The sequence below is a fragment of the Cyprinodon variegatus genome, unplaced genomic scaffold (genome assembly GCF_000732505.1).
Source record: "Cyprinodon variegatus isolate N-32 unplaced genomic scaffold, C_variegatus-1.0 Scaffold228, whole genome shotgun sequence".
Classification (NCBI taxonomy): Eukaryota; Metazoa; Chordata; class Actinopteri; order Cyprinodontiformes; family Cyprinodontidae; genus Cyprinodon; species Cyprinodon variegatus.
The window spans coordinates 890903-907014 of NW_015150681.1; the positions used below are offsets into that span (position 1 = coordinate 890903).

The 16112-nt window shown below is 35.4% G+C and overlaps 1 protein-coding gene across 1 annotated transcript in view; it reads right to left on the reverse strand.

Moving 5' to 3' along the window:
• Positions 1–3485: 3485 nt before the first annotated feature.
• LOC107088750 (diacylglycerol kinase alpha-like) overlaps positions 3486–16112 on the reverse strand; it is a 30756-nt gene continuing 18129 nt past the window's right edge. The window contains exons 9-24 of the mRNA XM_015381113.1: positions 15615–15732; positions 15045–15133; positions 14810–14929; positions 11818–11916; positions 11532–11615; positions 9022–9095; positions 8859–8933; positions 8694–8779; positions 8511–8600; positions 8258–8418; positions 8107–8171; positions 7823–7913; positions 7517–7703; positions 4452–4569; positions 4193–4253; positions 3486–3674 (exon numbers count right to left, since the gene is read on the reverse strand). Of these exons, the coding sequence (XP_015236599.1) occupies positions 3600–3674; positions 4193–4253; positions 4452–4569; positions 7517–7703; positions 7823–7913; positions 8107–8171; positions 8258–8418; positions 8511–8600; positions 8694–8779; positions 8859–8933; positions 9022–9095; positions 11532–11615; positions 11818–11916; positions 14810–14929; positions 15045–15133; positions 15615–15732 (1593 nt within the window). The 3' untranslated portion in view covers positions 3486–3599. The remainder of the gene's footprint in view (positions 3675–4192; positions 4254–4451; positions 4570–7516; positions 7704–7822; positions 7914–8106; positions 8172–8257; positions 8419–8510; positions 8601–8693; positions 8780–8858; positions 8934–9021; positions 9096–11531; positions 11616–11817; positions 11917–14809; positions 14930–15044; positions 15134–15614; positions 15733–16112) is intronic.

Consider the following 16112-nt stretch of genomic DNA (forward strand, 5'->3'; position numbering starts at 1 on the left):
TAAGAAACAGAAACTGCAAAGTCATTGGATGTAATGGTTTCTTGTCTTTTCTGTGGAATAGAATTGGAGCAGGGCCCTCATCGCCACTATTTTGTACTAAACAGGCAAAAAAAACCACAGGCCTGAATTTATGTAACAACCAGAGGACTGAGTGACTGACAGAACCCTCTGGTGGCCACATGTGTAAGTGTTACACAAACAGTGTTTTAAACTAAAGGTTGATGTGAAAAACAAATTTTAGACCAAGGTCAAACTGAAAGTACAGTATATTGTTTATAAATACTGTGAGTTAAAAAGTCAAAGGAATAAAAGCATCCTTTATGCATTTATAAATGAAGACGCAAACAGATTATGCTTGTTAATTACCAAATCTAATTTGATTAGTCCAGTTTTGGTTTTATGGCTGAGACTGTCAGCTTTATGTTTAAAAATAAGATTGAATTAAATGCTTTTAGAACAGCAGTACTATTTAATGTAACCGTCATAGTAAAGTAGTGTATCATATTAAATTGAAAGACCTGTATTTGTACATGCAAGGCTTAGACTGTTTGCTTTTAGAAATGTGTTTAAAAAAACGCATAATCTTTTCAATAACAAAGACACTTTTTGTTTCACTGCAACAATTACAAAAATATGCCTTAAGAATTCCCCTCTGGGCCTGTTTAAAAAAAAATAAAATAAAATCTCCCACAAGACTTTTAGTGTGTCTGCAAACCAAATCACATTGAAACATATAGCAATTCTACCAGGAGTTCCTCAGGGCTCAGCACTGGGAACTATTGTTCCCAGTGCTGTTGTTGTGATATATGTTTTTTTTCTCAAGTCAGATAATTCAGCAATTGGTTGATGTTACTCATCTCTACAAATTTAGACAGTGGTAGAATAACAACTACAAACAGCTAAACAGACAAAACAGAATCTCTATTTACTTTTTCTGCACTGGTCTAGGGCAAAAAAAAAAGATTGGATTTTGATTAGTCAATTACTGAAATACTTGTCGACCAATTTAGAAGACAATCACTCGGTAACTAGATTCTAAAGCATGTAATTTGCTTGAAAACAAAAGTTATTATGTTAAACACATTAAACACAAAAACATATACCTTTTGCATTTAAGATAAAAAAAAAAGGTTTGTGTAAATATGCTTTATCCTGAATTCTGAACTTTTGCTTTTTGTGCCTTAATTTTTTTTTTTTACATTTTTAATGCATTTAAGATTTGCACTTGTTTATTTTTAGTTTTAAAAAAATTGTTGATTTATGTCAATTAACTAAGACAATCTATATTTAGATAAATTGGACGAATGATCCACTGACTCATCGTTTACATAATAATTGAGGACAGCAGCAGATCTGACATTAACCAGCAGCTGTTTGATTTAGGGCTCTCCCACTAGCAGCATAACCTAAAAAGCTTTTATTTGTGTAGCATCATTTAAAACATATACTGTATTAAGATCCTGCTTTATCCTCTTAAAGCATAGATAAATTGTGTGAACAAGTGAACTCAAGATGGTTGATAGTGCTTCAGTCTCTAAATGAGTGGACTATTATTATGGTCTGTTTCCTTGTTGTTTAGGGAACTATGTCATTCTCAGGTTAACCAAAACTGTTATTCGAATGGCTCCCTTAAACAAGAAAATCTCTATTTTAAAGTGACTATATTGTTTGCCAATTAGATCTAGATTTCAGTTTTACATTTTTGTGTCAACCTTCAAAGCTTTACATAGACAGGCTCCTTTCTATATTTCTGATTTGATTTCAATACATAGCTTTGGTTGTCTGAGGTCACTGTAGTTTTTCCCAAAACACCTGCTTCAGAAAACAAGAAGACAGAAGCTCTCGCAGCTTTTTTTATGTGTTTACTTTAAAGGTCCCATATTATGCAAAATTCTCATCATAAATATTCTGTAACAGTCATAGGTGAGAAAAAAACCCATTTCCCTATATTATTGCCTTTCCTGACCTCTTATCTAATGTATCTTCTTGAAAACCATGCCCTTTATGATGTCATAAGGGGAAATAAGCTGTCCAGGGTGGTCTGTAGCAGCCGTTTGGTCAAGCTACGGCCTTCATCTGTAATATTCTGTGCTCCTATGTTATCTTTACGAACTCTGACTGATTGTCATGGTGACGGGTTGATGGGGGCATGACCTTTGGTAAGACAAGGCAATGGAAAGCCACAACAACTCAGCCAGAGGAGGGCTGAATACGATTATATATGGGAAAGGTTTTCCGCCTACTCTCAGAGAAATGTTTCTGCACAAAATCATTCCCCGGGGGGCCTTATTGTTGATATTTTAAATTTTTAAATATAGAATAATACAGGACCTTTAAAAAGCAGCTAAAGACGTTTCTATAACTCGAAGCTTTAAGTCAGATTTGAGCTTTTATCATTTCCATTTATGATCATATTGTTTGTGTACACCTTGCCCAATGTAATAAAATAAAAATAAAAAATAGAAATTAAGGTATAATTAAATTGATTTTGTTTTTTAATACTTTATTATGATTTGATGTGATAAAACATGTTATTAAGGGGCTATTTAGTTATCCTGGAAAATCTCGAGCAGAAAAAAAGAGTAATGGGACCATAAATCAACCAATTCTGAGTAAACTTATCAACATCTTGATTTAACATAGAAAAAGAAGCATTTCATTGATACATACATAAGGGGAATTCTGCCCCCTTGAGGTGAAATGGGTAAATTACAGCATTATGTTGAATAGATGTAAAATAAGCACAACACAAACTGAAGCCCAGACAATTTATTATGATTACATTGAGTTATTACTTTTACATTCTGCTTATATACTGAAATCATACAGCTGATAAAGCATTTAAATAGACTATATACTTTAATAAATAGCCCCACTCAATAGTCTATAACTTTAACACATTCAGAAAAGAATGTGTGCTGATTATTACTGAAGTTTCTAAAAGAATAACTTTCTGCTCTAATTAAAACTCAGACAAACCAAATTTGGTCCACATAAAATTAGAAAACAGAGGAACAAAAATATGCTTGCTTTTCTGCTCCCCCAAAAACACTTTCAAGTATCTCTGAAATTAGTTTAAAAAAATATCTTAAGCCTTAAATTGAAATGAAGGAGTTTGTTTCTGCACCTTTTTTTTTTCCTTGAATGACATACATTTCAGAGCAAATTTACAGCCACAATAAAGCTGGAATACTACATGGTCAACGCTCCAAGTGCAAAAATACACAGAAATTCTATCTAATCAGAACAGAACAGATAGAAAAGGCACATGAAGCCAAATAGCTGTCCTATTTAAAATCATAGCCACTTTAAACTTTATTAAGGTGTCTAAAGAGCAGCACCTCCACCCACTGTCAAGATTAGAAAGAGCAGGAGTGGAGAGTAAAACTAAAACACTGAGATAGTTTGGTCAAGATTCTTTTGGCCACGATCCAAACATAGCTTACAATTCTGCCTGTATTCATATGAAGCCATGCTTGAAATGTGTGTTAAATCACTTTTTCTTTCTGATAATGCAAATATACTAGATCATACACTGATTCTATATCAAAAAGTGTCAGTCCTGATTATAGAGTAAACATGCATTAAGAGAGTCAGTTTTATTTGAAGAAACCTGATGGTTTGGCTTGAGGACCCATCAACATGCTTGCTTGATTCTTGTGTGTGATATGAATCTGAAAAACAACAGAAAATGTAAAACCTCCTGTGGTTAAGACAAACTAAATCAAACATTGTAAAGCTAATGTAGAGATTAAGTTTTCTGCATGTTTTATAAAAGCATATCAATTTTAAAATACAAAATATTTAAAGACTTTGTAACCCCAAAAACCCTTCAAAAATGTATTTAAAATTTAGCCAAAATGTCTTGAAATAAGTGTTGTTCCCTTCATTTAGACAAATACATTCGGGAAAAGGACAATGTGGAGGGAGTTTTGTTTACTTTAATAGCAAAAATCTTATTCTATTTGCCAAATCATTGACTTATATTTAACTTTAATAAAATACATTTCTTAAAAATCAAAGTGTTTGTGTGAAGAAATGAATGAATATCTGTAAAATCTGAAAATATTTAGGACATATTTAGTATATCTTTAGATATTAAACTGTAGATGTCGTTATTTAACCCTTTTAAAGAAGTATCAGAAATCCCTGCTTCACTACAGCTTTAAGGATGTTTCAAAGTGTTATTTACCGTGCAGGGAGATTGCATCCATGGCTCTCCATCGATTTGCATTGGCAATGGTTTCTTTGTCCTGGGTGTGAAACACAGGAACATCAGCAGGTTGCATGGAGCCATTATTATTCATTTATGTACTTACGATACTAAAAAGAGCTGTCATCAATGCTTATATAAATGTAAAGCAGCTTCTTTCACCTGTGGCTACCTTAACTATGAGCTGTTCTCACTATGGGATTTTAGGCTTGACAAACAACAGGAGACTCGTTCATACCGGATGGTGATCTGTGAAGTTTTAGCGAGCCTCACAGCACTTTTGAGTCCGGTGTATATCTGTCCCATTTCCATTGCTCCTTCCAGGCCAACCACCTCCAGTCGGCGGTCACTGATGTCTGAAAACAGAAAAGATCAGCTCAGTTTTGTCAAAATCCAGATTAAGTGTTTTTTATCAGTGAAAAAGAAAAAAAAAACACATTATGAACACAAGTCTAATAATTTATGATCTATAAGTTGGGAGGTGGAGCCTTCTTGGTTCAAACTGGATTGTCCAGAAAAACCCTAAGATGCTTGATATGAATGTGATCTGGGACATTTGAAGACTGGACATCTGAAGCATTTATCTTGCTTCTTTAACAATTCTAAACTGTTTTTAGTTTGCCATATCATGGCCAAAGCCATGAAAGGCTGGTCTGCAGCAATGGTCAGGTAGATGGTCTGTGTTAAAGCAGGCGTCTGCAAAAAGCCTCAACCTTATTTAGGATGGCTTCTCATAAACCAGAAATGTTCGCCTGATGAATGTATGATGAAACCTAAATAAATGTCTTCTCTTGCAAGTTGGACAGTGTTTGAGTTCTCTTTAAAATTGGACCTTAAACCATAAATAAAATTACAGTTCTGGTAGGTATTTATCATTAATTATGAGTTGTTGTTTTTCTTTAAATAAAAGGTCATATAACCAATGGAGCTCTAAAAAGGTTTCATTTAGCGTGACATAATGGAAAAATTGTATTTTTACTGTAAAAGTCACCGATCCTTATGGTAAAGAAAGTTATCCTATAATATAAGGATCCTATCCATCAGATCCATTGTGGTGATAGACAGAGAAAGGCACGGACACCCTATTTGGTCAGCAGCAACATAAAGTGATGCACTGTTTTATTCAACTCTTCCACAAAAATCTGCATTATTTTCTGCTGCAACTTTGAGCTACAGTGACTCTTCTGTTGCATCCAGCCTACGCTCTGCATTAACATCAGCCTTAGCTGGCCAACAGTCCGTCTCCAGTTCAACACTGCTTGTAATTGACACTGACCACTGCAGATGGGGGTCGACCCACAACTGCAGCTGTTTTTTGGAAGCATTGATCCATCAACATTTGTAAAAATGTCTCAAATCCTCACAGTAGCACTTTCCTCCTGCTTTGAAGGGATTAAATAAAAGGGGTTTTCACTCCCATGTATAACGTTAAAACTGTTTATTTTAAACTGAAACTTTTACCAACACAAATTATCATAAATACATTCACTGACATGAAGCAGATATTACTTCAGTGTTTTGTTGTACTCTGAAGGTCTCTAGAGTCACCAGATCTTAATCCAACACAGCATCCATGGGATGTTGTTGAATGTGAAACAGAATCTGCAGATTTTGAGGCTTTCGTATCAATATGGACCAAAATCCCAAGGAAAGTTTCAAGAACCACATTGAATTAATGCTTGTAAAGAACTAAATCAGTCCTGAAGAAAACTGGGTGTCCAACCCCTTTGCAGCAGGTTTACCAGTTAAAGTGGCCATAACCTGCTAAAGTAAACCTGAAAGCTGGATGTTAGGTTAAAAAGAGTGTCTCTTTCGCCCTCAAGTGGCCAAAAAGGAGTATTGAGAGGTTTCTGCAGAATGAATGCCAATCCAACTGACTGCAAAGGTTGTTTTTTTTTTCTTTTGACTTATTTCAAACTATTGACATTTATCCATTTAATCATTAATAGAGGTGATTGCAGTAACTAGAAAAATGTAAGCACATAAGAGTAGCACTGCTTTAACATTTTACTAGAGTAAAATTAAAAAAGCAGTTATTCAAAAGGTTATCGAAGTTAAATTAAAAAAGCAGTTAGTAAAATGGCTCCTCGAGTACGGAGTAAATGCTGGCTCATAATATCTGATTTAATGTTTAAAATCATACAGAATAAAGTGCAGATGATGGTATTTTAAAGGAATGAGATAAAGTACAAATATGAATAAATAACATGATTACAAATTAATTAACTAAAAAAATTGCTCAAAAGAAACATTTTTTCAAATAAGTTTGAAAACATAAACTCATAAAATTAAGTAGGTAATGCATGTATATTAAGGGTAGGATAAAGAACTTACATCTACAAAATTAGATTTTTTACTTTATTTTTTATTTTATTTTCTATTTGATTGAACTCTGAATAGGTCAGGTGACACACATTGGGTCAAATACCCAGAAATTTATATAAGCAGCAATGCTCTCACAAGGATATTACTTAAAGTGAAAGCTACAGTAAATACATAAAGTACATTTATCCCTAGAAGTTACTGAAGGAAATGTTATTGAGTAGATGTAACCAGTTACTACCCGCCTCTAACAGGACAAAGAAAGATAAAGCTTAATTAAAGTCCATGTAGTTTTAAGCCCTGATGCTAACTTTAGCACCTCTGCAGAACGTCTGAAATTATGAGAATAGAGAATAACACAAACATCTGCTGCTGCTGACAAAAGCTTTCTTGTTTTCACAAATTACATCAGAAACAAAATGTACCGATCACTGTCTGCATTATGGAGAGAGGGATCCTCTGCGGCCTCTACAGAGGCAGGATATGATTTACTGACTGCAATTAAGTGATGTGGGTGGAAACTCACTACTGATGAAGGCTTTTTATGTATATGTACACCTGCCTCTGGCAGCAAAAAATAAAGGGAAAATCAACTCCAACAACAGAAAAGAGCTTTCCAGTAAAATACGTAAATGGTGTACCTATCCAGCTGGTTATTTGGTGGTATAGAGCTGGTTTGGTGTGTCTGTTTTTTGTATTTTCACATGCAGCCAATTGAGAACAGGCCCTAAGGCAGGCGAGCTTTACTGGGATTTAGTCAGTTTGTGGTTTGCTGTTGTGTCTGTGCTGGATGTTCAGTTTATGAGCTTTTTAACTGATAGCAGCTGCAATCAGGAAATCTGGATTTGGCTTTGCTTAAAAACAATTAGCTAATGGGTTCTGCAGAGCAAAGAACCTCAATATTGCACTCTAGTCACATGGTGGGGGGTGGGAGGGTTACTTCACTACTCAGTGCAGCTGATGCTGTCTATTAGAAATTACCTTGAGAAGTAACTTTCAGGATCTCCGGGTTGATAATTACGTCAGGCTCTTCCTGACTCGCCTGGCCCTTAGTATCTGCCTTTTTGGTCTCCCCCCATAGGTTGGACCCACCGTGCATGCTGGGAATGTTTAGGATAGCAATCCCCTCCAGAGAAAGAGCGCTGAGGTCTAGAGGAGTGCCACAGCACTGGTAAAACAATTGCAGGTCACAAATTGATGGAGAGAGGAAGAGAAAGAGGGATTAGCAGCGGTTATCTACAAGATAAAAAAACGCCCATCCAGGTGCCTCTGGTGAAACGTGCTCACCTCTATTGTCAAACTTTCACTGAGTTTCTTGCAGGAAGCAGAGATGGTTTCTGAAGTGGCGAATTCAAAATACCACAGCTTGTTCTTCATTCTGCAGATTTAAAAAAAAAAGTGTGTCTTTTAGGTGTAACTGGCGCTTTTCGTCTCTCAGGAAGAGAAGTCTTGAGGTGACACAGCTGCAGCTGCTGTAAACACCTGTGCTGCTCAGCCTGAAGACGCTGTTCACCAACATTGCATTGTTTTGTTCTTTTTAACAATGCTTTTATGACTGTGAGTGGGTTTACCTGCTGTTAAATTTCTGAGGATGTTTCTCCCTCATTGTATGAAACCTGTGTGCAATAGAGGCGTCCTGCCGATGCAACACAAAACAGGAATAAACAACATAGAATCTAATGACCTACTTCCCCTTGTGTGACACATTTCTGGCAAACTCACAACTCCAATGGAGAAGTAATTGTTGATGATCTCATAGGGCACTGGATCACCCTTCTCCTGGATCTCATCCGGTATAACCTGCACGTTCCAGCGGTCCATCGGCATCGGAGAGCTGTTCTCGATGTCTCTCAGAATACGAGCCAGATCTTCACCGTCATATCCTGCAGAAAAGAAAAAAAATACAGAGGAAACACGGAGTTACTTCCTGTGCATAAATGTTACGCATTTTTGTAAAGTACGGACCTGCTCTCACCTCCACCCCAACGCAGACATCTTGCAAGGTCATTTCCTGTGCCCAGAGGAAGCACTGCAACAGGAGGTTGAGCTGGCAGATTGGCTTTATCTGATTGCAAGAAAAGTACAGAAGGGCAAAGTAAAGGAAATGCGTAAAAGCAATCTGTTAAGTAAAGAAAAAAGATTCCCGCAATAAGCTAACCTATTGCGTCCAGAATCCACCCAACTGTTCCATCTCCACCACACACCAAAATTCTGTAGTCCTGCAGGTCTCGGAAGAAACTCAGCCTGAAATTCAGATGATATTGTGAACTTCACAAGCAGGACATGAAAACAAGGCTGAGGAATACAGTCTGAAATTACTCACCCCGCTCCAGGGCCGCCACTGGAAAGGTTGTACACCTGCCTTGGATTCAGCAAATACTGAAATTTACGCAAGACTCTGAAATATAAAAGGAAAACAAAACAAGCTCAACACTGTGATCAAATTGAAGTTTCTTATTATAAAGTCATACATTTTTGGAGCTCACCTTTCTCCCTGCTTGCCACCACTTTTAGGATTAACAAACACCAGAAGAGGATGAGTGTTTGGCACAGGGCTGATCTGTTTGGTAAACATTTGATAAATTTAATACACAGATAAATTAAAATATAACTCAATCTACAGAAGTTATTTTACACGTTACTCTTCCTGGAGAAAAGTGTTAGTTCTCCTTCCACATTTTGTCAAGACTTTGAACAACTTGAAAGGATTTCATATGATATTTTCCAACACAAAGTATAAAAATATGATTTTTTTTAAACAAAATAAAAAATGTTGAAGGTATGACATGCAATGGTAATTAAATCCCTTTACTCTGATAATGATTAATAAAATTCTCACCACCTTATTAACAAATGGGTCAGATTTCAGCTGCATGTCATTTAATCTCAGTATAAATGAGGTTAAATTTGAAATACAGCATCACCGCAGTAAAATCATGTTGGAGAGATTTTATTCCTCAGCGGAGAAAATGGTCAAAACTCGTAGGAAAATGGATGGAGCAAAACACGGGGAAATCTGGGGATAGAAACCTTTCAGAGAAGCTGCAAAAAGACTCAAGATTGGGTAACGTGACATTAACTCTAAGAGCCACAGCGCACAGGTTTAGATAGAAGTGATTAAAGAAGTTAAAAAAGTTTAAATGTCCTAGTCAAAGTTAAGACCTGCATCCAATTAACAATCTGTGGCTAGTGTTGAAAAGTGATTTTTAAAAATGTTCTCTGTCCAGTTGGATTGATCTGAGACATTTTACAAACTTAAACATGTAAAAGTCTCCAGTCTTTGCACCAGAGATGTTCAAACGTTTCATAATTTATTTCAAAATACTCAAGGGCCACAAGAATCAGGGATCTTTTTAAGAAAAGTTCAAAGATATATTGCAATTATTTCATTTTGTTTTACTCACAATATACAATTCTGACTTGTTATTTTACATTTGCAGTCCTATTGAGATAATCTTTAAATTAATATTTAATCATTCTTAGGACAAAAACAAATAAATAATTAGAGCAGAGGACACCTTCTTTTCCTCAGGAGGGTACACTGAAGAATTTTACATATGTGTATATGTGTTCCTGTGTGGACATAGAATTAGCCATATCAGCTGTTTGCTATGGTTTATATCTCATTGTTTCATAGTGTTTTACACAATAGGTAAAGGGTAATCCCTAATTGTTTTAATCGCCGCTTTTTGGTAAAGATATGGAAGAGGTATTAGCAAGGCGGTCTTTTTTTTTTAGCATCCTTCCATGATGCTGTGAATCAAGGAGGAGGACTAATACCCTGCTGTGTGACCAGCACGCCCTTGTGGGATTTTCTGGTTTAAAAAAAGAAAACATTCTAAGCCATTTTCACACTGGACTTTTCGGTTTTAACTGAACCCAGATCCAACATGAACATTTAAAAGTGAAAAAATACATATTTCCATGTAATGACTCCTTTAAACGGTTTTGTCAAATGTGTTATAGAAGAAGTTTTCTAATGTTTTAAGGTTTTATTTTCTATTCTTATGTTTTAAAAAAAAAACTCTGGCAATGGAGCAAGAACTGGACATGGGTCTCTCTTTCTTTGAAAATGCTTGCTATACCAACCAAACTTTAATGGTTAGGAGCTTTTGAAGGCCATATTGAAAGCAAAAGCAAAAAGAGTGGTTAATAAAATAAAAGCATTTTTTTAAGTTAAAACTTTTTATTTTAAGATTGGATCTAATTTCTCGCCCTTGAATCCTGAACGTGAAGCACATTGGTTAATGTCTTCCCTTTTTCTGTCTCTGGTCCTATCCTGTTGATCTACTGAAAATAAAGGCCATAAATTTCACACACAAAAAAAAAAGGGACAGTTTTTTATTCTAGGAAATATTTTTTGGAACTACGACTAGTGTTGTAGTCATGACGCCACCAACTGAGACCAAAGAGTGCTGAGACCGAGACAAGGCCAAAACCTTCAGAGGTCAAGACCAAGACAAGGTCTTGGATTTTATTGGTCTCGGTTGGTAAATACTACAACACTAGCTATGGCAGAGAGGTGTGGGAACTGCACGGCACGGCAGAAAGCACTTGGCCTGGGAATTTCTCTCCCTGATCAGCATATTATAAACACCAGACGAGTCAAAGTCAGAGCCAGAACCAGAACCATCACCACCCTATTTGGACCAATGGTTTTAGAAAACGGCACAAAACCATCAGATCATAGAATCAAAGACTGTTTACTGTACTGTTGATCACAGTGATAATATTTCATCTTTTGTTCCAATTTTCTGTTATAGGATTCAATTCAGTTCAATTCAAAAATACCTAATGAATTCTATAGGGAATTAAGGCTGTTTTTACTCTTTTTTTCAACATGGAAGCTGTGATGATCCTTACAATATCTTAAAGAAAAAAAACTTTCTTGAAGTCCATAAAATCAAAATAAAATAAATCTGTACTTTTAACTTAAAAAAAAAAAGAAAAAAAAAAGGTTTGAGAGATTAGATTGATGTACGATCAGGAAAACTACCTGTAGCACTTGTCCGTCAGGAGTAATATTGAGGTCGTCATCTGTAGACCCTGAGCAGCCATTTTTTACATTGTTTGGTCTTTCCTTTGGGGAGAAAATGTGTAAATCAACCAGAACGCTTTTAATAGGACTATGTTATCGTTATGAAAGCATCAGCTGCATTAAACAGCTTCACGTAGACTGTGTTTACTCACAACAGAAAAAAAAACAAACTGATGTATTGATCTGCGTGGGTGCAGACTGTACTGTACATGTGCTTAAGATGTGCCTGAGGGTTACTGTGTACCTTTATTACAGGATATATGGCCCATGGAGGCAGGATGTGGTCTCTGAGCGTCCCACAGGTACACTCTGTTGGCTCCAGGGCTGCACATTCATCATGACGCTGGTGAAAACAAACAGGAGTTACATCAAACCTCAGTGTGGTCGTGACCAACACAATCCAGCTTAGCTTTTGAGAGATTTCTCTCTTGTTTGGTTCGCTGAATGTTCACGATGCTGAAAACCTGAGATGAGCAGTAACTAGTTATGTTTAACCAGTTATATTTTCCAGGCTAATTTTATTTTAACCACTTCTAGGAAACATTTTAGAGCCTAAAACTATTTACTTCTGCTTTTAATATTATTTTAATGTAAAGCTACTTTACTTCTGCCTTTTGTAGGCCAAGTGAAGTCAGAATCTTTTGCTTTAATCTAACATATATGTAAATATCTGAACTAACACAAATATTGGATTCAAAAGGTTAATATCATGCAAAAAATTTGGTTTTCCTGCTTGGATTCATTGCTTGGTATTGATATTATTCATTTTAAAGATTTTTTTGTTGCTGCATGTCCTCCCTTTCTCTCAACTCCATTTACTGACAGCTCACTTTTAAATAATGCAAAAATATATAAACACAGATAAATAATCTTTATACTTCTCTGTTTTTTAATAAAAATGTTCACAAACCTAATCAGATGTTATGATCAACGGGTTACTAATTACCAGTGGCACAAAAAATGAGTAAACTCTCATATATATACTAGAGGGGGCGCCACTATGATGTTCAGACAATCAATTGGACAATTGCTCTCATTTGAACCATATTGTTATCTGATGACAGTGAGCTAAAAATGCAAAGACAGAAGAAAAACATACTTACAGGGACACAAAAAAGGGAAAATGAAAAATTGACAAAGATAAATATATTTTATTTAGAGATAAAAATATTCAAAATGACTGAAATAAGGTAGGAAAGGTTTGATAAAGCTGCTAGTAAAAAGACAGGTTACTACTACATGCATGGATATACCACACTACCTGTGAAGTATTTCTTAAATCTTGCACTTAAAAAATTTAAAATTGAAGAAAATAAGCTGCCATCAATAAAACCAGGGAAATGGATGGCAGACCATTGGTGATAGTTTAATCTATTGTCTTCTCTTTTATCACATTATTTAAAGAGACACGTCCAAATTAAATCTCATATTTAACCGTGTTACAGTTAGTCTAACCACAAGAATGAGAAGGATTTTACTCAAAATGCAGTGAAATACTTCTTTACCATTTTAGTCTGGTTTCAGTATGGAGATCTTAGTCATAGTTTTAGCTCTAAACTGCTTTTAATTAAGATTCAGTCAGATTTTAGTCAGGAAGACTCTTGGTTGGACAAAAAAAAAAATGACCAAAAAAAAAAAAAAGGCTCTGAAATCAGCCACTTGAAATCTTAGCCAGATTTTCAGGTTTCACTGCAGGCAAATGTGATCGAATCCTATTTTTCCCCACATTTGACTCTAAATCCTAATATCCTGAATACTCATTAATACAGACTCTTCTGCAGTACAACAGTGACGGCTTCACAAAAGCACATTCTGAAACGCTCTGCTCTCTTTTTTATCACCTTTCTTTGTCTAATAGCACCGACTGCCGTTACTCAGCATCTTATAAATCAGACATGCAGACATCAGTAATGATCTCCATAAACGTTTTGCTGCTGTATGACGTCTACATAGCTCTACTGCGAAACGTTTGGACTAGAGTCTGATGGTGGCTGTATTTAAATAGCAGTCTGAACGACCATGCACAAAAAGGTGGATTTCAGCAAAAACATTAGAATTAAGCATCATGGCCTGCTGCATGAAATAGCCAAAGATTGTTTTTTCACTGCTGGCAAAGAAGCACAGGCCTCTGCAAAGTATCTAAGGAAGATTTAGGGCATCATTTATTTCAGAAAATGAGAAGATACTGTCAACAGATATCCTTGGTTTAAGGGAGATGTATATCCTCTCCTTAGATGAGTAGAAAAAGGGTCTGGCCTCATTTTGGTCAGAGACATCCTGTATCAGTTTCATAAAAATTACTTTCCCCTATTTGTTTTGTATTATTCTCACACACAATTATTAAATGTGGTCAAAGGGTTTCTCTTTTCATCTGTTAAGTCGTGACCAGGGAAATTAACCTCTGTGATTTGTTAGAAGTTTATTTTTCACTGAGCATTTTCAATCAGTGGAAGTGGTTCTCTTTAAACGAGGAGACCTCCAGTTCAAACATTATGTTTGAGTGTTGCAGCCATGTTGTTTTTCTATCTGTCAGCTGCTGCTAAAGGGTCAAACAATGTGGAAGCTTCATGTTCCTTAGAGGGAGCATTTCTGCCTAAATTTTTTCTGATATGTTGATGTAATCCATCTTGTTCTCCACACATTGCAGGTTTACAGTCGAAGAGAAAGTAAAAACAAAAGTGACAGAGCATCACTCAGTCTCAACCGTGCTTTACCTCAGGCTTTGTTCATTCTTCTCCACACATTCAGCAGATATTTAGGCCTAAAATCTGAGCAGAAACCTGGACATGACCACTTTTTGAGCTTTTGGTTCATCTTGCTTTTCAGGCATGGAGGCCTTCATACACCTTAGCATGGAAACCAAAACCATGTGGCTGATAACTTCAGTTACATATTTTTTGTCGTAGTTGAGAGTTTTTGATCAAATCCAAAGCTTAGTTATATTTGCTCTGTTATGTTAAGCACATCTGATGCACTAATGAAGCACCTGACTGGTTTTATGAGGAGGTGCATAAGGTTAAACTTGATTTTAAAACATGTCTTCTTGGGAAGAATTAAATTCAGTATGTGGAGTAAATAACTGATGTAAGATTTAGTTTTGAATGCAGATTAAAAATATATAAAAATATTATCTTTAGTTTTTAACAGAAATAACTATGAATTTGAATTGGAAGTTGAACAGTTTGGATCACAAAAGTCTAAAAATTAAGCCACAATGCAGAAAGATGGTTACTTACCATCGTGTGGCACCACACACAGTGTTTCCCTGTTAAACCTTGGAGGCTCTTGATCTTCTTTTGGCATCTATCACACTTTCTTGAATCACAGTTCCCACTCACCCAGTCATGCACTGGAACCTGTAAAGTGGGAGGCAAGAAGTATATACCGGTATTTATTAAATGAAATCAAGTCCAATTCAAATTGCTTTTATGTTGTTTTTCTGATAAAACTGTGATAGAGAAGGCAGCTTACCCCTGTTTCTTTCTTTGACTTTACGTACGTCCTGGCACAGGGAGCTGGGTTCTTGTTAGCACACCGCCCATGAACTGTGTATTTACAGCCTGCACAAGATGACACACAGAGTGAGTGTTAAAAAAAAAAACACTTTGGGTTTTTTTTTTTTTAGAACATTTTCTTTTTTCTGTAATTCAAACTGAATATTTCCTGAAACAACTGATGAAAAAAATACAAATAAGAATCAAGTAAAAATAAATAAAAAAACAATCATGAATTAATTAATAAAAAAGAAACTAGAAACATAAAAAAACTAAACAAAAAAAAAGGATTACATTATTAAAAAACAAATCGTTTATCTCATGTCAGAAAGCTTCCTTCAACCTACTTGAAAAATAGATGTGCTTTGACCATTTGTCATCTCTGTTTAAAAAGATCTAATTCAATGTAAATAAATAATTAAGTAACTAAATGAATAAATGAATGAATAAATAAATAAATAAAACAAACGATTTAAATAAAAGATTATGTTTTTTTTTATAAGTGTCACTGCATTATCGCCCTCTTCTGGTGAGTTCAGGTACTTACAGGTGCAGCACAGCCCCTGTTTCCTCAAACCCAGCAGCATGCTTTGACACACGTTGCAGTAAACAGGCTTGTTGAAATTTTTCATCCTCCAAAGGTGCTGCCCGTCTTTTTGGGTCATCTAATCAAAAAGGGAAAAAAATGTTATTGCTTTCATTATCATAAAAAAAACAAAAAAAAAAAACATGCAATTTTGGACTAGAAAAGTAAAGGTTTTCAAACCTCAGCAACCTTTTTAAAAATATATATTTTTTGTTTTTAATTGAATTTTAATCTGTCTAAATGATTTGATAATCCTGGACAGTGAGTGGATATGACTTTGGTTTGTCTGGCTTTCCCTGGCATTACTTTATAATAATTGTTGCCATTTATATATATAGACAAATGAAACAGAATTTCAGAAATCAGTTTTCGTCACAATCATCACTTATTTAGGTTAAATTTAAACCACTCTGACGACACTATTCACAGCAGCACAATGTAAATTTTTGAGATACAACA